Source organism: Delphinus delphis, chromosome 1 (assembly GCF_949987515.2).
Source record: "Delphinus delphis chromosome 1, mDelDel1.2, whole genome shotgun sequence".
NCBI classification, from domain to species: Eukaryota; Metazoa; Chordata; class Mammalia; order Artiodactyla; family Delphinidae; genus Delphinus; species Delphinus delphis.
The window spans coordinates 135,268,930-135,290,164 of record NC_082683.1 but is presented as its reverse complement, the minus strand read 5'-3'; the positions used below and the strand labels follow the sequence as shown (position 1 = coordinate 135,290,164).

The 21,235-nt window shown below is 49.9% G+C and overlaps 1 protein-coding gene across 1 annotated transcript in view; it reads right to left on the bottom strand.

Annotated features, from left to right (window-relative positions):
• The window catches only part of LHX4 (LIM homeobox 4), a 42,556-nt gene extending 21,611 nt beyond the window's left edge, over nt 1-20,945 (bottom strand). The window contains exons 1-2 of the mRNA XM_060009732.1: nt 20,870-20,945; nt 3,012-3,183 (exon numbers count right to left, since the gene is read on the bottom strand). Of these exons, the coding sequence (XP_059865715.1) occupies nt 3,012-3,183; nt 20,870-20,945 (248 nt within the window). The remainder of the gene's footprint in view (nt 1-3,011; nt 3,184-20,869) is intronic.
• Nucleotides 20,946-21,235: the final 290 nt, after the last annotated feature.

Genomic DNA, 21,235 nt, shown 5'->3' with positions numbered 1-21,235 from the left:
GTTTCAGCACTGAATATGCGGCCAGCTCCCCGGCTTTACAAGAGGATCCAGTCCTGAGAGTGGGCTACTTTAGGAAGCAGAGCAGTCCTGCGGAAGGAGAAGAACTGGGGCTAAATAACGGAGGCATCCTGGGCCTCTGTGACTCGCAGGATGCCAAGCCGGGTACGGAAGAAACTGGTCCCCACAGTGCGTTGTGAATTCACTATGTAATCTACTCTCTGTTGCGTCAAACCCAGCGATGGCCTGTGGGCAAGGCTCGGGGCCAGGTGCGTGGGGAAGACAGAAAAATGAGTGACTAATACGCCTTTCCTCAAGCCAACGGGGAAGATCAAACAGGTTTGTGAGGAATGAGCAAAGCAAGCAGCTCGTGCTGAGTCATCGGAAGAGACAAGGGGCAAGGTGGCCAGGCCACTGCGGGGCTGGACTCACCGTCATGGAAGGATGGGGAGACCTTGAGGGGGTGGACCTCATCCCTGGACGATGAAACAGCTGGGAAATGGGGCATCTTGCTGGGGGCATCGGGTACCCAAGGAAAGCAGTGAGCTGGATGGGAGGCTGGGCACAGGGTGGAAGGCTCTGGCGGCACAGTGCTTCTGGGATATTCTGTAGGCAGAGGGGGCCCTGCCGAAGGAGCTGGGGTCGGGGTGTCAGGAGCTGAGCTGTGGGGGGGACGCTGGTCTGGTGGGGAGGTGTGTGGGCAGCAAAGTGTGGGGAGATGAGCAGGGACATTACTGATAAGCAAGGCCATGGAGACAGGGGCCCAGGGCAATGGCCTGGGTGAGTAATTGTCACTTGTATTTCTGGTCTTGGGCTAACGGCTCACAGGCCTGTACTAATCCCTCCTTAGCCCATACCCTGGGCTCCTCCCGGGTCTAGAGCGACCCTCTTTCCTTACCACCACTTCTCCCAAACCCAAGTCTACACTTCAGCTGCTGCCACCTCCCTTTCCCCCACCCGGAGGCAGCCAGTCGAGGTGCAAACATCAGATAGGGCCCTAGGGCAAGGCCGGGGCTCAAAGGAGCTTCTCTGATGACAGAGCCCCAGGTCTGTGGTCCTGACAGGTCTTGCCTGAACCCCAGCCAGAATTCTGACCCAGGGACATCTCAGCACCTATCCTGGAGCTCACCGAGGATTTCCAAATAGGAGGATGAGGCGCCGGCCCTGGAAGCAGGGACAGCTCAGCAAACCCCGATGGCCAGGCCCACCCACCTATGTCCTCCTGCCGTCCTCCCCCCACGCACGATGACACTCGTCCCATCCAGGGGCCCATAAGAGCTGCCATGGTGCTCGGCCACGGCATCCATGAGGGAGGAAGGCAGAGGCAAACGTGCTGCTGAGAAAGGATGTGGGTAGAGGGGACGGAACCACGTAAATGCCAAAATAAAGGCAACAGGGCGAGGGTCGGGGGGGGAGAGCAAAAGGAAGATGGGAGAAAGGGGAACAGTCCACAAAAAAGACTTAGAAGAAGAAGCAGAGGCCCATCCCTCAACTGGAACCATCAAGGATTCATTGGGTATGCCTGTGCTAGCTACTGCCCCACCCTCAGGGAGCTCAGACATGCACACACACACACACAGACATGTGCCCACACACACACGCACGCACGCACGCACGCACGCACACACACACACACACACACACGCCCAAGGACAGAGCAGTGCTCATTTGACCAAAGTGTGATGGTGACAATGAGTGCTACCTTCTGAACACAAGCCACAGAGGCAGCCCCTGTGGTTACCAAGATCATCTTTAAAGTGCTTTTCGACTCATATTGGAGTAACCAAATTTGAGAATCGGAAATTCAAATCACTTATTCCCCGCAGTTAAGCCTTGGGGAGGATTTGTGAGAGATCACATTCTGTGTCAGGACTGGCACCTCTCCCTACTTCTCCTCCCTGTCTCCAGAAAACACACCCTCTGAAGGACACACACCATCTCTCCGGGGCTTGTTCGTTTGTGCCCAGTGCGTCCCGGCGCTGGCGAGCCTCCCGGCAGTCCCACCACGCTCCACGCACCCCGTGGGCCACCCACACTGGGCTCTGTGTCGCTGACAGACACCCCCCACCTCCTGCTCTTGGCTTTGCTGTTACCAGCTGGCCCACGTCACTTGAGGCATCAGCCTAAGTGCCTCAGGTAATAAATTCTTGGAGAGAAGTCTCAGACTAAATGCCATGGAAAATAAATTCTAGGAGATCCCCTCACTTTGACCTAAAGTTCCAACATGATTTGTTTCTGATGGACCCAACCCCAGAATGAAAAATCAAGGACAGGCTTAAGAGCTGATACGCATGTATCAGGCAAGTATCCTAAGGAATTTACACATGTTGACTCATTCAAAACTAACAACCCTATGATTATCAGCCCCATTTTACAGATAAGCAAACTGAGACACAGAGAAGTTAGATAACTTGCCCAAGAGCACACTGCTAGTAAGTGAGTTCAAACCCAGGCAGGGTCTGGGCTCTAAACCGTCACACAAAACTGTCTCTTTGTCATATTTCCATTGAAGTTGATGACACTGTCTGAGCCTGGCTCAACCCCTACCAGGAGCAACACTTCTCTGAGACCCTAGGAGCAACCATAGAGATGCCTCTAGATTTGGGGCACAAAATTCAAAGTACCACTCTGAAAGCCGCAGGAATGATACAGCCAAGTGCCCTGGGGCACCAACTCACCAAGACAGAAAGAGCAACTCGTTCGAGGATTTGCAGGGATCCTTTGTCAGCCACCCTGGAGAAGTCTGGCTCTTGCCTCCTGCTGGCTCCCCACCCATGGCCCTTGCAGAGCTCAAGTGAGGCCGAGATCCTGGGCCTCAGGGGGTGATGGGGCCGGTGATCAAAAGGGGGCCCTCAATGAGGAACAGCCTCTCAGCACCAGGATTCACCCACCCCACCCAGGGTGGACTCCCGCCCTCCCCACCCTGCCTTACTGAGAACTTCCCCCTCACTGCATGGGGCAGGCAGTTAGATCAGGGCAAGGAGAGCAAGGTGCAGCCCCCAGCTCTGACTTACTTGAAGAAGTCCTCCTTGCAGTAGACGCTCCCGGCCCTGGAGAAGCACCTGTCAGCTAGCTGCATCTGGCAGTCTGCACACTTGAGGCAGGAGCTGTGCCAGTGTCTGTCCAGGACCTTCAGGATGAACTTGTCCAGGATATGCTGGTTGCAGCCAGCACACTGGGGGATCTCTGTGGAGAGAGGAGAGAGAGGCAATGTAAGACTTCTGTACGGCACCACTAACCAGGTGCTGTTTGGATGTCTTCTCATTCTGCTTGTTTTGGGAAAGAACATGAGCCAAACCCTCAGGGCTGCCACATACAGTTGTACAGGTTGTACACTGCACAAAGGTGCCTGGTCAAAGGAGTAGGTTGGGACTGAAATCCAATCCATGCTTTGCTGGCCTGGCTTTGGGTGGCTTTGACCCAAAAGGGTTGCCTGTTTCTAAGAGCACCACAAGGCTAGCAGCATCAGCTAACTCCACTTTTGCCAGCTGCAATTCCACAGCCAATGGCCAGGAAGACCCAATAACATTCACCTTTATTTCTATGACATTTTCACTACTGGGTAGAATCTGTGCTAAAAACCTCAGCCTCTAAAGTAAGCCCTGCCTAAGCATGGACTGAGAGGTCATCTGGCATAAAAAAGAAATGATATGTTGGGGGTGGGTAGTGACCAAAGTCCATGCCTGAAGGTATTCCTGGAGAAAGAATCTCAGTATTTTTTTTAATTTTATTTTATTTATTTTTTTTATACAGCAGGTTATTAGTCATCAATTTTATACACATCAGTGTATACATGTCAATCCCAATCGCCCAATTCATCACACCACCCACCTTGGTGTCCATACGTTTGTTCTCTATATCTGTGTCTCTATTTCTGCCCTGCAAACCAGTTCCTCTGTACCATTTCTCGAGGTTCCACATATATGCGTTAATATACGGTATTTGTTTTTGTCTTTCTGACTTACTTCACTCTGTATGACAGTCTCTAGATCCATCCACGTCTCTACAAATGACCCAATTTCGTTCCTTTTTATGGCTGAGTAATATTCCATTGTATATATGTGCCACATCTTCTTTATCCATTCATCTGTTGATGGGCATTTAGGTTGCTTCCATGACCTGGCTATTGTAAATAGTGCTGCAATGAACATTGGGGTGCATGTGTCTTTTTGAATTATGGTTTTCTCTGGGTATATGCCCAGTAGTGGGATTGCTGGGTCATATGGTAATTCTATTTTTAGGTTTTTAAGGAACCTCCATACTGTTTTCCATAGTGGCTGTATCAATTTACATTCCCACCAACAGTGCAAGAGGGTTCCCTTTTCTCCACACCCTCTCCAGCATTTGTTGTTTGTAGATTTTCTGATGATGCCCATTCTAACTGGTGTGAGGTGATACCTCATTGTAGTTTTGATTTGCATTTCTCTAATGATTAGTGATGTTGAGCAGCTTTTCACGTGCTTCTTGGCCATCTGTATGTCTTCTCTGGAGAAATGTCTATTTAGGTCTTCTGCCCATTTTTGGATTGGGTTGTTTGTTTTTTTAATATTGAGCTACATGAGCTGTTTATATATTTTGGAGATTAATCCTTTGTCCACTGGAGAATCTCAGTATTTTGAGAGAGTCTCCTGAGAGAGAATCTCAGCATTTTAATGAAATGCAAAAGATACCATCGATTAACTCGATCAACATACCCAACTAATATGCCTTCATGTACTGCAGACAGGAAAACTAGAAACTGCTTTTCCAGATTCCCTTGCAGCTTGGGTTCCGAAAGTGATTTAGAGTCTGCCAATCAGGTGAACTTAGAAGAGACTTGAATTCAGAACCGAGTTGAATGGAGCCTGCCAAGAGGCAGGCTCCCACTATGCCGGTGTGGATCATGACAGAGGCTACAGGGTTCTCTGGCTTTAATGTCCTGAGCAATCATGGCAGAAGCAACAACATTCTGGGGGCTGGGAGTTATTCCCAGCAGCTTGGTCCAGAACTGGCTCCACTGAGTTAAAAGTCATCTACTACCTATCTGGTAATTGATCACTCTCCACTTAAATACTGAAAATGGATTCTGTTGTCTGCAACTGAACCTGAACCACTACCGCACCCTGTTCCTGTGCTGGGTGACTTCCTATCCAAGGTCTGTTTCTCTGTCATCCCATCTCTACCAAGGGATTGCTCAGGGGGTTGATAGTATTTTGAGTCACTGAATTAGTTTCAAAATGGTCAGGCTTTCACAGCTGGATGAACAAATAGTGCTAGCATCTCTAGCCATTTTCCCTGGTCCTTTTCCTCAAAAAAGGGAAGGTAACAAATGTTAAGAACAAAAACATAAAAGTGCAAGCATTTGGCCTCCTATGGTAGCCTCGTGATATAGCATGTCATGAGACTGGTAACCCTGGGGTTTCTCACCTCTACTATAAATAGCATTTTTGCTAATTGTTTTTTTTACACACCATCTTTCCCATCAGAAGGTGAGATCCTCAAGGAACAGGAACAGCATTTCTTTCTCAGTTTTGTATCATCCGTGCCTAGCACAATGTCTGGCACACAAGAGTAACTCCACAGATATTTTTCACCAAATAAATTACTGATCAAATCCTCTCTAAGAAGCTCACTTGAAACAGTTCTTCACTAGTTTTTCCTGCACACCCCAAATGTCAACAAAAGTACTAAAACCAAATCTCTCGTGAGATTTCGTGAATCTAGTGTTTCCTGATTCATAACAAGTTTGTTGGTTGTGATATAATTTTAAAGTGTTGAAATAAGGAATTAGTCTCAAGGCATTAGGGGGAAATTTTAAGCACATCTAAACCTATGTAGAGAGAAAGCTTTCTCAAGTACTAAGTCATCTGTATCTAAAACTTACAGACACACTGTGGGGACATTCACTAACTGTCATCATTAGCCCTGTACACACAATTGTCTATCTTGGACCCAATTAAACCCCAGCACAGCTTGTTTCCTTCATGGTCTTGGTAGCCACCACCATTTGCCCGAAAGTCATACTCACTAGATTCCTTGCCCTTTGACCTGATTCGCAGACCAAAATGCCCCATGAAAACTACCAGATACGTGTAGCCCTGGACACTTGGTACCTGTCCCAGTTCAGATGGGACTTTCTTTTTATCTCAAAACATTTCCTCCTTGGCAAAGAAATTGTTCAACCAATAAGTACTTACCAAAGAGTCCCAGAAAAGTGCTCAACACATGACAGCTACACGAATTTCCATCAAATAAGAAGGGCTAGGTAGGACACAGATGAAGACCACGGATTCTGAAACCGGACTGCCTAATTTTGTGTCCTGGCTCCGCTTTCTAAGATTGAACAAATTACATTGCCTCTCTCTGCCTCAGTTTTCTCACCTGTAAAAGTGGGGTGATGATAGCAATAGTACCTGGTAGAATTGTTGTCAAGGTAAATGAATCAATATACGTAGGACGGGACTTGGTATACAGTAGGTGCTCAGTAAAGGCTTGCTATTATTAGGAGATAAGATAACTGCAGTAACCAGGTGCTCGAGGTGGTGCCGCTGGACTGAGAGTAAGGAAAGTTAGGGGCCCACGATCCTGGGCTTGACCTCATTGAACTCCCACCGAGAATCTCTGCAAAGATGTCAAGATCCCCCCACGGAGGTTCAGAGAGGGCCCACATCACACAGCAACTATGCCGTGGTTGGTGGGGAGGCGTGCTTGGCACCTCCAGGCAGGTGCCTGTTCAACCACACGCCTGCCTCTCTCCAGGGACCATCAGGGACTGGCATCCCTGGAGCGGCCAGGGAGGGTTCCGAGAGCAGGGCCCTTACCAGCTGGAGGTTGGGAAAGAAGAGGTGAGACTCTAGGGAATGAGGGGAGGATAACCTGGAGCTGCTGTGGTATGACAAGTCCAGCCTGGGCAAGCGGCGGAGACAACACAGGTAAACCTGGCCATTAAGCGGGAAAGGGTGTGGATCTCCCCTGCAGGAATTCGCGTTCGGAGCTGTAGCAGCTGCGGAGCCAGGGGCTTGAGGAAGGAGGTGTGGAGGAAGATTGCTCAGGCATCTTTTTCGAAGAGGGGAAGGAAGCCCTAATGAGAAGCCCTCCGGCTCAGGGAAGAGGTGTGCCGACGGGCGGGTGCCGAGCTGCAGGAACCTTTGCCCCCGGAGCCGAGAGTGCCCGGCCCGACCTGTGTGTCGCCGTGGACCATAGGCCCCGGGGACATGACCCGCTAGGGATGTCTTTGTCCCAGGAGCCAGGCAGCCGGCCAGCGGGGGCAAATTAACCCCTGGAGAGCCCGACGGTTGGGGGTTGGGGTCTGGGGACGACCCTCGGGGCGCGAGCCCGCTCCTTCCCCGCACCCCGCCCTCCCCCCGGGCCAGAGGGTCGCCAATTCCCACCTAATTGTTGTTTGGCCTCCGAGGAAAGCGGTTCTATTTCTCCTCCTGGCCACAAATGCATGGGGATGAGGGCGAGGATGCATGCCCGTAAAATTTATTTCGAGCAAGGTATCTACCGGGAGCCTTAATATGATGAGTATTCAAGAGAGAATACATTAAGGCTAATGTATGCGGGAAGGGCGGGCAGGGGAGTTTTAGAGGCTTGGAAGCTGAGGCAACATCATATTTAGGAACAACACTAAAAGCAGCAGACAGCCATTTCTTTCGACCTCCAGCTTGCAGGGGATGTGTCCGGCAGGGACAGGCTGGGCTGCCCACACTAGGGATTCTCAGAGAGAGGCCCTGGGACCCAACTGCGGGTCCTTGAGTCTGGCAAAAATGTAAGAGACATACTAAGGGTGCTTTTTAAGTTAAAAGAAAACAAAACCTTTCCCACTGTATTCCACTGTAGATTTTGAGAGAGAGAGCATTTTTTAAAACAGAGATAATGTAGAAATGGTTTAAGAGACCCACAATATACCTATAGTAATAGTAAAACCAGGCAACAAGAGCCTGTTATAAACTGTGCCAGGTCCTAAATGTATGTTTCCTCAATCCACACAACTTGGTGAGGGAGGTGTTATTATCCCCAATTTACAGATGACGAAACAGCCTGGGAGAGATCAAGCAAAGTGTCCAAGGTCCCACAACGGGGGAACCAGGATTTCAACTGGGCCTGTGTGCGAGATGGGCTCACCCAACCCCAGAGCTGGAGGGTCTGAGACATCACCCCACCTGGCTGGTTCGACCCTGTCACTTTACGGAGGGTAAATGGAGGTGGCTCAAAGCTGCTCTGTGTGCAGTGACAGGAGTAGATGAGACACTGGCCTCTGGTGCTCCCCAACAATTAGGCAAATGGAAATGTCTGAGGGACAGATTTCCATCCTTTGCACAGAGTATGCATGTGTTGTAGGGGACAGATACCTAATGCCCAAGGAGGGCTGGGAGTGGGAAGCCCTGTCCGGCTGATCGCCTCCACCCAGCTGCAAAGTGCCAGCTTGTTGATGGCGTCTGTCAAGTTCAGATTCATCCCTGCCTGTGAGGGGGTGGGGACCTGTGAACTCAACCCCACACTTTAGGAGACGGTGCTCCATGCAATTATTTAGATGAAATAAATGTGTGAAATATGAACGAACTAGAAAATTTTAAAGAGCAACAAAACAAATCTTTTTTTTAACCTACAATAAATTATGATTTTTTAAAAATAATTTAGAGTCTGAACAGGACAGAAGTTATATAGGTTTCCTAAGAGAAATAAAGTCGTAACCAAAATTTCCAAATCGCTAGTAAACTCAACTTATTCATGCAGTATTTGATATCACGAAATTTTACTTTAAAAACTGGAGTTTAAGCAGATCCTTGCAGTCACTAAGACAGCATTTGATCTATAAACTCAGTTCCTGATCCAAGGAGTCGTTTCATTTAAAATGAAAATTTTTATCTTATCTGCAGGAAAGTGTTCTGTGGTGATGCTCTCTGCTGGGGCTCTGCAGAGGATAAACCCAGGCATGAAAAGACAGCAACATCCCTTGAACAGGCAAGGAATCTGTGGAGATGTTGGACCACACAGTACAATACACTCCCATCTGCAGGGCCATCCACCAGCACCCAGGAGAGACACGGCCCAAGGCACAGACCTAAGCCCACAGGGAGAACAGCTGTGTGTACACAGCTATCCAAGCAGACACCATCACACACACTCACACAGACACATACACAAGTCAGATGTACACACGTTCACACATACTTACAACATACACAAAGACACAACACAGACATAATCACATATACACTCAGACACACAGAGGAAAACATAATCACAAATAGATACACTGAGACATACACATACATAGACAAAGGCACCCACACATACCACATTCACTTAGACACAAACGCACCTGCACATATTCACATCTACTGAGACATGCATATTTAGCACACACACATACGCATATGTACACACACATATACCACAGATACTAACACACACTCACACATGCACACAAACACATGCACACACATATCCTGATACAAGGGCTAAGGCATTGTGATTCCAGGAAAAAGCCAATTCTTCTGAAGTCAAGCTGTGTCTATGGAAAGGAAGCCACCTCCGAAATGAGGGAGCTGTCCAACTCTGGGGTGGTGGGGAGAGTGGGCAGTGAGTGAAATAGAAAACTAGGGGGAACTAGAAAATTTTGCTCAAAGACCTTTTGGGAAAACTATTGAGGGAATTTGAAAGTTTTCAGTTCTGTTAAGAGTTTAGATCTTCACATTTTTAGGTCTGCCAAATTGTTTACAATAAATCCCAGGCCAGATTTTGAGATTCTGATTCTACCATGTATGTGATTTTGGACAAAGTGCTTAACCTCTTTGAGCCTCAATTTTCTTATCTGTAAAATGGAGATAATAACACCAGTCTCTGGGGTTGTGGTGTTGTGTGATCATATCAGTTAATGAGTATAAGACCCTTAGCCCCATAATACATTTGTCCAAGCTCAACGGCCAGCTCCCTTCTCCCTTTTCCTGACTAGCCACCAGCAAGATGGATTTATATATTTAAAGTGTATCAAAATTATTTCATGCTTCTTTATTTCCCAATATAATTTTCCCACCGCCCCCTCCAAAACACTCAAAACTCTCCTCCACACCCCTAGTTCTAAAGCATCTGGAAAATGTACAACCCTTTCTAATCAACATTATCCCAGAGTATGAACAGCAGATAATGCAACATTACAAGATTCAGTTTTTTTGGAATAAAGAAATCTGTCAGATTCTTTCTTCCATAGAATGAGGGCAAATTTGCCAGACCTTGGTCCCCTCCCCACATGTGAATGGTGAGAGTGGGGCGGTTAGGACCACCAACTGCCTGACCTCACTTCACTTTTGCTGTAATGTATTCAGGTAAGAAAGGACTGAGTTCATATTAACATTTGAGGCTTCTAGTATTTTTCTTAGAGACATCTAAATGCCCAATGGTGAAGTGACTATTTCTTATTTGATATGAAATAACTAAAAACCCTTTGCCTGTAGCCATAACCTACTTCTTCATCAAGGAAGCTTATAAAACACACAACGTGATGTCCAGCCCTCAAATCACCTGAGTGCCCTAGTGGAGGTACAAGGGGCTTGTTTTTCAGAGTGGCCCATCAAACAATGGACTCTGTTTTAAATCCCCAAATTCCTCCGTTAGTGAAGTTTCAGAAAGCTGGGAAGTGGAAGAGATCAAAGGTCTGATGCGGTCTGTGGTAGATCAGATTGCCCTCAGCCCTCTGGTGATATGGCATAACTATTGTGCATTTTTATTCCCCACTCAATGTTTCTTCATTTCCAAGAAACTGCTCTCAAGGAACCAGGGGCCACCATGAAACATTTCAGAAATGGTTTGTGTTGGTCTGATCGATTTTAATTCTTTGAAAAAGTGTGCTTTCTGTCTCTTTGGTCACAGAAGATGAACAACGTGAGGAAAAACATTTTTTTCCACGAAAGAGACCAAAACTAGAACCAACATACTTGACGATGACTTCTAAAATGTATTTAAGAAAGTGTACCTTTCTGGGAAAGTGGTTTAGAATTTCAGATATTTCCATTGGACTCATAATGCAAGTGAATACTGTAATATTTTAAAGACAGGTATTCTGTACTGGCCGGAATAGTGTTCAGAACAGATTAATATTTTGTAAAATTTGGACTTTGATGGGCCGCTTTGGAATCCTGCAAGACATTGCTTTTTCACTACCTTTTGGACAAATAGAGTTCTTCTTTTTGTTTCACAAACAATTTGGCTTGACAGCCTAGTGCCCAGGAAAAGGTTTTCCTTGCTTCTTTCTGGATAGGGAGGTGGTCCTGGGGAGATGCTTCCAGGGTTCCCCGTTTGCAGACCCCACAATACTCCCTATTGGCTTGGCCATCCCCTTAAGACACCCAGGAGCGCTCCAGCCCGCGGAGGGTGACTCCCTCTGCAAAACGGAACCGTGATCTTCCTCTTTAAGTTTACCAGCACTTTGAACTTTGTCAAGTACTTGCAAATCTGCAAGCTCATTTACTCCTCCTAGAGATCCTGAGAAAAGTGAACCTCTAATCTACATTTAAAAGGGTTTCCCTGAGGGTACACAGTTGGGGGCCAAACTAGGGCTGGAACCCTCTTTTTCTCTGGGATAGATTCTGGGGCTGACTGAAGACCAAGGTTTCCAACTGTGTTCACCAAAGCCACCTCTGTCTGGTGGGTTTCATCCCAAATCCTTTCGCTGGTAAGTAGTTTTTTTGAACTCTGTCTTAAATAACATTTGGCCAATGTATGTTTCCAAAACTACACAATTTTATTTATTTGTTAAGTTTTTTTTACTGACTACAAAAAAAGCCAAATGGGGCTTTAAGGAAACACACATATAATTGAAATATTATGCAAATGTTTTTCTTGGAATTCTCTAGTCCTTCCCCACATAGAAGGGGGAGAAAAATTAACGGCAGACAATGCTGCTCTGTTACCTAAGGTTCTCTGAGTAAGAAGGAAGGTGGTTTTGAAAAGGCGGGTTGGGAAAATAATCTCAGTGGGGGCTCCTTGATTTCGTCTGGGAATGACTAATTCTAAAGTGTGTCAACATAAAGCCACAGGACATAAGTATGACACCAGGCCTGCCTAAACTCATACCTAAGTTCTGGAATATCCAAATCTAAGAATTATAACAGAGATACATTTAAATTAAATTAATTAAAAGTTCTGTTATTCGATACATATTTTAAAAATAAAACTTTCCAAATCAAAGTCACTGCCATCACCATTGAAAATAAAATCCTGTTTTCTGGTCACAACTCCCCTTTTAAATCACCTGCTAACTGTGACTGAAGGAACAGAGGACTGAGACCAAGGATGCAGTTTATATGACAAATCATAACTAGATGTGTCTGGTTTTTTTCCCCCTCCTGGCTCTTTATTTGCTCTTTCCCTATTAAAGACACTCCATTTTTATTGAACAGCTTAGGGTTTCCTTATTTATATGTTCCCTTATTCTAAACCAATGTATCTTGAAGAGCCCATAACATAATTTTCCAAAATGTTTTCATTAACTTTCTCTTAAGGGATCTCAATAACCTAGTAAGAATAATCTCATAAACAACACAGCTGAAGCGTAAAATTCCAATATTAATTCTTTTAAACTTAAGGATAAGAGGTTTATTGAACTTTGTGATGGTGATGGCAGCATTAAATATAGTAGTAATCTGGGCCAGCCACAAAAATATTGGGAAAAGTAAAACAAACAAACAACAAACAAACAAAAACACTGGTATCACATTTAAGGTAAATTATATTCTCTAATATAATTCTATTCACTTACATACTTTGAAAATACTTCAGTCTACATCTTATCTAATTTCTAGTTTGTTTTCTAATTTGTCTTGACAAATGACTCACAACTAGGAAGAAGTCAGAAAATCCTTTTCATATCAGAAATGATCACGCCTAACGTTCTATTTTTCCCTCCATTTCTCCTCCAGAAGCCTTCCCACCGCGGGTCCTATTTGTTTCATTTGGTGGTTTGACGACCCTTTGAAAATCTCCTTTGTTCTTCTGCTTAGCTCAAAAAATAGTAACCTCTTCAATAAAAGATCCAAAGTATCCTGGAGACAATTTTGATGTTACCATTTTAAGGCTGAATCTGAATAACATTTTAATAGGAGGAGTCCCATAGTCAATAAAATAAGAAATGTAAACATATATTTGCAGGTATAGAATTATCTTCTAGATTATATACTGACACGGAATTAGTAATCTTCAGTAGGATACTGAATATTCTCAGTAATTGCAAATAAAACAGAAAAATCACATTAAACAAATCCATGACAGTCTATGGAAATGCCGTACACATCTATTTCCACTCCATTTTTCACATTTAATCATTGCTAAATCTCCACAACGTATTTTTCTGATGTCTCATTCTGTGGCAATATTCCATATGTTTGGCAACCGGTCCCTCATAAGAAGAAACTTTCAATTAATTTGGCCGCAAGTTTTCTCTCTATTAAGCTATTCCCAGAACCAATCCCTTAACCCCCTAACATTATAATGAAAACAAATTATACTTTAAAGGCATTTGGGCGTGAGATGCCGCAGTAAAACATCTGTGACTAGACCCAGATTGACAGAGGGAAAGGGAGTGGGACGATCTGAGAAAAGAAAACCACCAAAATAACAACAGGGGTTAGGAGTTGCCTCCCAAGATGATTTTCCAGTCCGCCACTAACACAGTTAACCCAAAGTACATTTTCCAAGGGAGAATCAATTTCAATTTTGCCAATTAAACCCAACCTGTCCACCTACCCCCAACTGCAGTGCCTCAGAATGGTTGATCTGTGTTCCATTTTGATCAGGGTTCCGTAAAACGGAGGACTAAAACAGGTAAAACCTCACAGCGGCATGTGAGGTTTTCTTCCTACAGCAAACAATAGCCCAGCTCCAGGGCTGCTTCTGGTTCTGGACCCAGAAACTGCTCTTCCCTCCCAGGCCTCCAGGGAACACAGTGAGAGAGATGGATCTCACCTCTCTGTAGCTTGCTGGGCACTCAACCCCCAATGGCACCCCGGTGCTCAGAGTTCCTGCACAAACCCATGCTCCTCCCCGCAAAGATCTCACAAAGGAAAGAAGGAAGAGACAGAGGAAGGAAGGGATAAAGGAAGAAGAGAGAGAGAAGGAATACAGATATTCAAGCCACGATGGAATTTTACTAAAAACAGTAGACCCTGTTCGCTCACATTTGGGTTACGGGCGTTGTTAACAACACATCCCAGGAAGGGAGGAAAGGCGGAAAACCATTACAAAAGTAAGCCCCACCCCCAGCCATCTCGGAACCCAGCAATCTATATACAGTAATGCATCTTGTGCTGCCATAGCAAACTGCTGTTTCAGTCTGTCTCCAACCTTTAGGTTTCCCAAAGTGGGTAAGATTACCCCTTGCGTCCACTCAGCAGCTAAACTGGTTCCAAGTCGCTCTGCATTCCAAAGCTTCTCAGCCCGAATCCTGATAAATTTCCCTAATGGCACAAGGTCCCTCCATCCAACTCCACCAACCCTCCCCCTCCACAACTCCTTAATTTGGAGAAGATTAGTTTCCCAGGGAAAACCACAAGATAGCCACCATTACTGACTAAATCAAGAGGCTCGAAGGAGATTCCTTAACAACGTGATAGAAAGAAAGGTGAGTCCCTGTTAACTAATTTCCCAATCCGGATGACTGCAGGTGTGACTGTCTCCCTCCCCTTCCTCCGCGGCAGCCCTCCCAGCGCCTGAGTCTCTCTGGGTTCTGTCTGCTAATGCGGTGCTAAGTAATCACTAATTGACTGTAGCACAGAGTGAAAGGACACTAAAATCCGAGGCAAAAGGGAAGTGTTAGGACAATGGAAATATTTAGGACTTGAGGCTGTCTACACCTGGTCAGCGGGGTCATCAGGTCACTGTTCAAAATCCAAGACGCCCCTGTGGGCTGTGTTTTGTCTACTCAATGGAAAGCCATTGCTTTGCCGGTTTCCCGCCTGCCTCGACCCCCACCTCACCTCTAGGACTCGATTTTTTAAAAATCGACCCTGGTATTTGGTCGCGTAGGCGGTCCCCAAGACGTCTTGAGGACTCACGTTGCTCTAATTCCCAGAGCGTTCAGCCTACATTCTTGTCTTAACCCCGCTTTGTTTTCGGCGTGTCAAGAGGGAGGTACAACTAGCTTTGGTATTCCTTCCTTTAACTTCCGCCGCTCCTGGTTTCATCCCGCCCGGGGTTTTGCTAGTAATTCTTCTTCCTGATTAGTTTCACCCTTCAGAATCCTTTAAAAGACATTCGCCCTGGCTTCTTTAAAAAAAAAAAAAAGGTCTCATCCGTGATGAAGCCAACCGCTGAGCCCCAAAGAGTGAAGCCTGCGCTGAGTGCCAGGCCAGCCGCGGCTTCCTCTGTAGGATGGTGGGTACAACCCGCGACCCGCTCCATTCCTCCCCGGGCACACAGTGTTACCAATTCCCTCCCCATGTCGAATTTAATTTACAACAACGGCTGCGCAGGTACAGACCTCGTCTCTCTTGAGCCTGCCACATTTCAAGCGCTCTTCAAGTTCCGCTGAGCGCTGGGAGCCCAGACGAGAATGCGGGCAGGGCGCGCGCAGCGCAGGGACCCGCCAGCTGCCTCCAGGCTCTGTGCCGGAGGAGCCGCTCCCAAAATGTGAGAACAGCTTTCTAAGGGTTAAAAAGTCACAGAAAGACTTGTGCCGCCAGCGTAGGGGGTTAATTTTGTCTTCCCAAATTCTTGGTGCGAAATGGGTATGCGCAAGAAAAGAGCTTACTGTCTCCGCTCTCTGGCCGCGCTCCCACCTGCCGCGCCTCTTCGCGCGAAAAAAGTCTGCCCGGCTGCAAACAGGTAGGAAACTGGTTCCGGGTTTGGCCAATCCCAGACCAATAGGGATAATAAACTAGGAAGAGGAACGGGCAAAGTGGACGGTGGGAAAAGGCCAAAGAGCAGAAATGCCTAATGCGCCGCGCGGTGGCCGTCCCTCTTTTGCCCCCTGCGCAGTTGCGACCTCCACTCGGGGCGGCTGGACGCGGTGCGTGCGAAGCCGGCTCCGCGGGAAGGGCCGCCCTGTCCGCACCTGCCTCCCCTAGCGAGCCCTCAAAAACCCAGGGCGCGCGGCAGGCTCGCTCAGGACCTTGCGCCGCCCATAGGTGCGCAGCAAACGCTTTTGGATGCAATTCATCGTCAGTCCCCCGGGCCACCCAGGCCGGCGCCTGCCCGCGGGGCGGAGGAGCTCTGCCCTGGTGGCGGCAAGGTCACGCAGGTCGCGCTCCCAGACCCGAGGACGCCGCTCCCGCCCGGCCCCGCCTGGCTCTGGTTTTCCGCGAGGATGGACGGCGACCGAGCGAGGAAACCACTCGAGTTAGGTCCTGTCTCCTCTCTTCAGTCCCGACTTTTCGTCTTACCTAGACACGGACATGGGACCGCTCAGTGCAGATCTTCGCCCCTCACCCGCCCCACCTGCCTGCTCTTTGTCCTGGTTAAATCGTTAATTCCTCTCCCTGAGCGCCCTGAGTCTGCGGCTTCCCAGGCGGGCTCCCCTCCGCCCTCTCTGCCCTCTCCGATCTAGGCAAGGGAACGAAGGAGGCCGGAGCCAGCGCGCCCCTCGGGCGCCCTCGGCCTCCCGCCACCCCAAGCGAGGCACGGCCGCAGTCACCCGGGTTTCTCCAAACTCCCTCTGGCTGGTGCGTGGCTCTGGCCCGACGCTGGGACGGGATCCTCACAGTTGGAGAATTTGAATCCCCAACCCGCGAGGCCCGAATCTGCCGACGGGGACAGCCAGTCTGACCTTTAAAAGTTGGCCCGCCCCTGACAATATTTTTGTGACGCGGGGAAGGAGGTTTGTGGCGTCGGGGGCTGCTGTTTGGATATCTGTACTGGAATCTGATGGAATTTCAATCTCTATATTTTTTTCCGTGTTTTTTTTTTTTTTCCTGGCACCACGAGAAAAGACAGGAATGGGAAGAAGAGCAAATCCCTGCTCTATAGTTTGAGAGAACTGCCCACCGGGAAGTGAGTTCACTCCACCCTTAAGAAATGGCCCGCAAGAGGATAAGGTCGGGGACGAGGATTCTAACGCGACCAGTGCAGGGAGCCTCACCCCACGCAGGAGCGCCAGGAAGGGAAGAAAGGGTAGTGAGGCGTCCTGAGGGGTCCTTCGCCCAGATCCTGCCAAATACAAAATCAAATGCCCTTTCCCCACAGCTTCGGGGTTCACATGAGCGCAAGACAGATCTTTTAGGAGACAAGGAAGGGATGGGAGACGCCCGGGCTGGCTTCTCATTGACCACTCCCAGCCTGGACCCGGCGAATCACTCCTTCCTCCCGCGGGGCTGGCCTGCTCCCTAGCCAGCATTCCGGGATGTCCGTTGTCCTTTCCTGTGAGCCCCGGGAGACTACGTGTGAGATGGACCAAAACCGAGGGCAAGGGGCGGATAAAACGCCCACCTCCCTGGACGTCCCTCACTATTCCCAAACGTCTTGGTCAGCAAGAGGGGCCGACAGGACCCAGGTGCGTGGGGGAACTGCTGGATTCGGGGAGGAGAGAGGTTCGGAGGAGGCTAAGAGGCCAGCGCACCCAGCGCTGGGTTAGGCGCTGTGGGAACTCGGACCTTGGCAGCCCTGGGGGAGGCAGCGGGGACGACCCCGGACAAAGGCAGGTGTGCCGGAAACAAGAGAAACCAGCCACCCTAAATCGTGGGCCAAGTAGCTGGGACGCATCAGTTTAGGACGAAGTCCTTTTTTGAACCTATCCACTGGTGCCCACAAAACAAGGAACTCTGCGCGTGCTGGATGTGACCCCGAGGGTGTCGAAGGTGTTGCCTCCTGCAGAGCACTCCCACCACTCAGAGCAAGGAGCCGGGGTTCGAGTTCCTTAAAAAACACTGACCTGAGGCGGCGGGAGGGGGGCTGCCCCGCCCACCAGTCCGCGCTTTGGCGGGGCGCGGGGTGTTCTATTTCTCTACCCAAAGTTGGTCTCGGATTGCTCCCAGCCTCCTCCCTCCGGATTCTCCCGAGCTTCTTGCTCAGGCCTACGCCCCTCAAACGGATAAAGACCCCCGAGTTTGTCCGGAGAAGCCCCAGCCAGGCACGGCCCGATCGGGCGACCCAGGGGCTCTCGGAGCGGGAAGGCCGGGACCCGCTCCGCAACCTCTGCACGGAAAAGCAGAAGGCCAGCAATCGCTTCAAAGACCAGGCCACCCAGGAGCGAGCAGTGTCGGGAGGCGCTGTGTGGGGGGGGCGTACAGGGTGTAAGGAAGAAGGCCACCAAAAGAGAGAAATGATTACATAATTTGATAACGTTTTCCTGAAGGGAATGCGCCTCACCCATCCCTCCAAAGCAAAAGACTATACTGGATTCCAACCCCTAAAACACCCCTAGAGGCCAGGGCACCAGAGGCACTGAGGTTGGGGAATCTCTAGACCTGCGCTGCCAAGTGCCCCATCTGTGGTGGCCCAGAGTGAAGAAGCAGAACCTGGTGGTAGGGTGGCGGGTGACCCTTCCAGTTGGCAGGTTGGAGGGATTCCTGCGGGAGAGCCTTTCTGTTGTCTCCTCCACTACCAGGTTTAAACACCCACAGCCGGAGATTAACCCCTCTTCCTCCCTGAGGCCCAAGGGCATGTCCACCACCCCCCCATGGAATTCTTAGGCTACTGGGTCCGATGCCCCAAGAAAGAGAATGATCGGGTATATGTGCCAGAGGGGACCAGTCCCCCAGTGCCCAGCACCAACAGCTTAATAGCCAGAAGCCAGATCTGCTGCAATGGGGGAGGGTAAAATCCACACACATCCCCAAAAGGAAAAAAAAAAAAGCTGATCCCAAAGCCTTCAGGGATTGGTCCCCTAAATTTTGGCCAGTGCCTCCTCCAACCCAGGCCACAGAACCACGGCAAGACAAAAGGAAGGTCAGACCAACCCCTCCTGGTTCAGCCTTGCCTCACTGGACCACCCTGGGATGAGAGTCCCCTTCTCTACCTCATTAAGTTTTCCACAGTTCCAACCCAGACGCCGAGGCCTGGCGAACTGTAGCTCTGAAGGTGAGTTCTAGGCAATTTAGGAAATCGAGTTCCTGACGACAAAATCAAAGCTGTCTCTGAGTAAGAAAAACGAAAAGTGAGACCTTCTGAGAGTGTGTCCTGCGCATCCAAAGAAAGGCTGTCAGAGCAAAACCCACCGTCTTACATTACGGTCCTAACAGAGGCCACCTATGGACCACAACTATTAAAGCACAGCTGTATCGGGTAACAAGGACATGAGTCACACACACCTGCGCCCACTCACACACTCCCCTCACTCGCGCAAAGGTACAATCAACTTAAGCTGCAGCACCTTTGCCAGGGTTTGTGTTCGTGCAGGGGCTGACGATCCACTCCCTCCTGCCCTCGGTGGGCTGGGGTAGTAAGGAGTCAGTGAATCCCCAACGCCTTCCACAGATACATCTTAACGGTAAATTCCCCAAGGCACAGCGCAGACTTGGAACTGTTTGCCAACAGTTGACAGAAAAAGATACAAAACATAGCTGTAGTATATAGTCAAGGAACAACCTAAGTAGGTTTGAGTGAAGCTATCCTCTTCTAGTCCCCTCTCACAAACTTCCCAGGAAGTCGCGGGGTAGGGGTGTGAGGGGACAGACACGCTCGCCAGCCTGCCTTGGAGGTACTGCTGGGGCAGAAACCATGTCATGGAGAGCCGGGGCGCAGGAGGGCGCGCTGCTGCGCCCTAGTTCCTAGGTAGGCACCCTCCGTGGATGAGCCGGTCCTTACTTAAACCTCAAGGATGTAGCTACCGGTCCACTGAAGAAGTCGCGGGCGGAAGCACAGCCCCTTGGCGAGCGGAGTGAGGGAGCCCCTCTTCTCTCTACCGTGCCCAGGGGCTTTCCGCAGAACCCGCGAGCCTGCGGGGCAGGGCTCACGCGGCGCCAGCCAAGCGAGCGCGACGCCACGGGACCTGCTCTGGCCTCCGCACAGACTCTCCACCGAAGACCTCGTTCACCAGCAAGGAACAGAGAAAATTCTCACTGGGAAAATCCCTGCGCGCGCGCGCACACACACACACACACACACACACACACACACACACGTACTCACCTGAGGATAAACAAGCCCCGAGCTCCGGCCGCCTTCCTAATTTCGGGGACGGGAAAGAAAGCGCCCGCACACCCTTATCTCTCTCCTTTCGAATCTGAACCATACTGAGAGCCTGCTCTCGCGTGCGCCAAGGCTGTACCCCGAGTTCACAACTTCGTCCCGGTGCTTCTCCCTCCCTTCATTCCTCGGCTAGCTGGAATATGGCGAGTGGACTTCCTCACCAGGAGCCGGCAGTCCCTGGCGGCGCAGGCGGCGGGCGCCGCGGGCAGCAGCGGCTGCGGACGCACCAGGCGCGCACGCCCTGCGCGCGGGGACAGCGCGTGTGGCCTGGGCTTCTGCGCCGCCAGCCCCGGCGGCGGGGGACGCGCTCTCTAACTTCCCGCCAGCTAGGGTGAAGTTGCACTAGCGGTACTGCGAGCTTTGACCGTAGCCCCCTCCCCCGGCGGGGGAGGAGGGTTTGGGGGACCACCCCAGCGCTTAGGCCTGGCCTGCAGCTCTTTCCTCTGGTGTCTGTCCCCAGACAGCACTCTCCCCAAGGCTCCTAGAAAAAACATGGGCTGGGGATGCGGGGTTCGGTATCCCTAGGCTCGCCTCAAGCACCATCCGTGAGGCTTTCACTTTCGGCCCCCAAAAGCCAAGGGCCAGGCCCTTCAAACGCACTCTAGCTGGTGCCCCTGCCCTGTGACCGCCTCTACGCCCGGGCCGCCGGCCCCTCGCCCCGCCCGTCCTCTCCGGTCCAGGCTACGCGCAGCGTCCGGCCCGCCCCAAACCGGCCAAAGCTGCCGGCCGTCTCGTTATCAAATTAAGTCAGCGAGAAAGGGGGGTGTCTTACGTTGCATCGGCACACCAAGCATCTCCGGGAGCCCCTTGACAGCCCCCTCCGCGGGGACAGCTGCGCTCTGCATCATCTCCGAGCGAGAGCCAGCGAGTCGCAGTCTACGGAGATTTCTCGTTCTCTCGCTCAAGCTGGATTCAGAAATTTGAAAATAATAAAAAACCCGACCAGACCGCCGAAGTCACGGTGGAAGCCGGACCCTCCGCCTCTACAGGAGGATTCCACAGGCTGCCTGGCCCCCTCCCCCCGCCAGTCCTCAGTCTGTTTCAAATCCCTTTGATCTCGCTCTCCCGGGTTGGTGCACATCCCGGGTTGAGGAGACGCTGTTGCTGCAGCTCTGGCTTTTTTCCCCTCCTCCCTCCC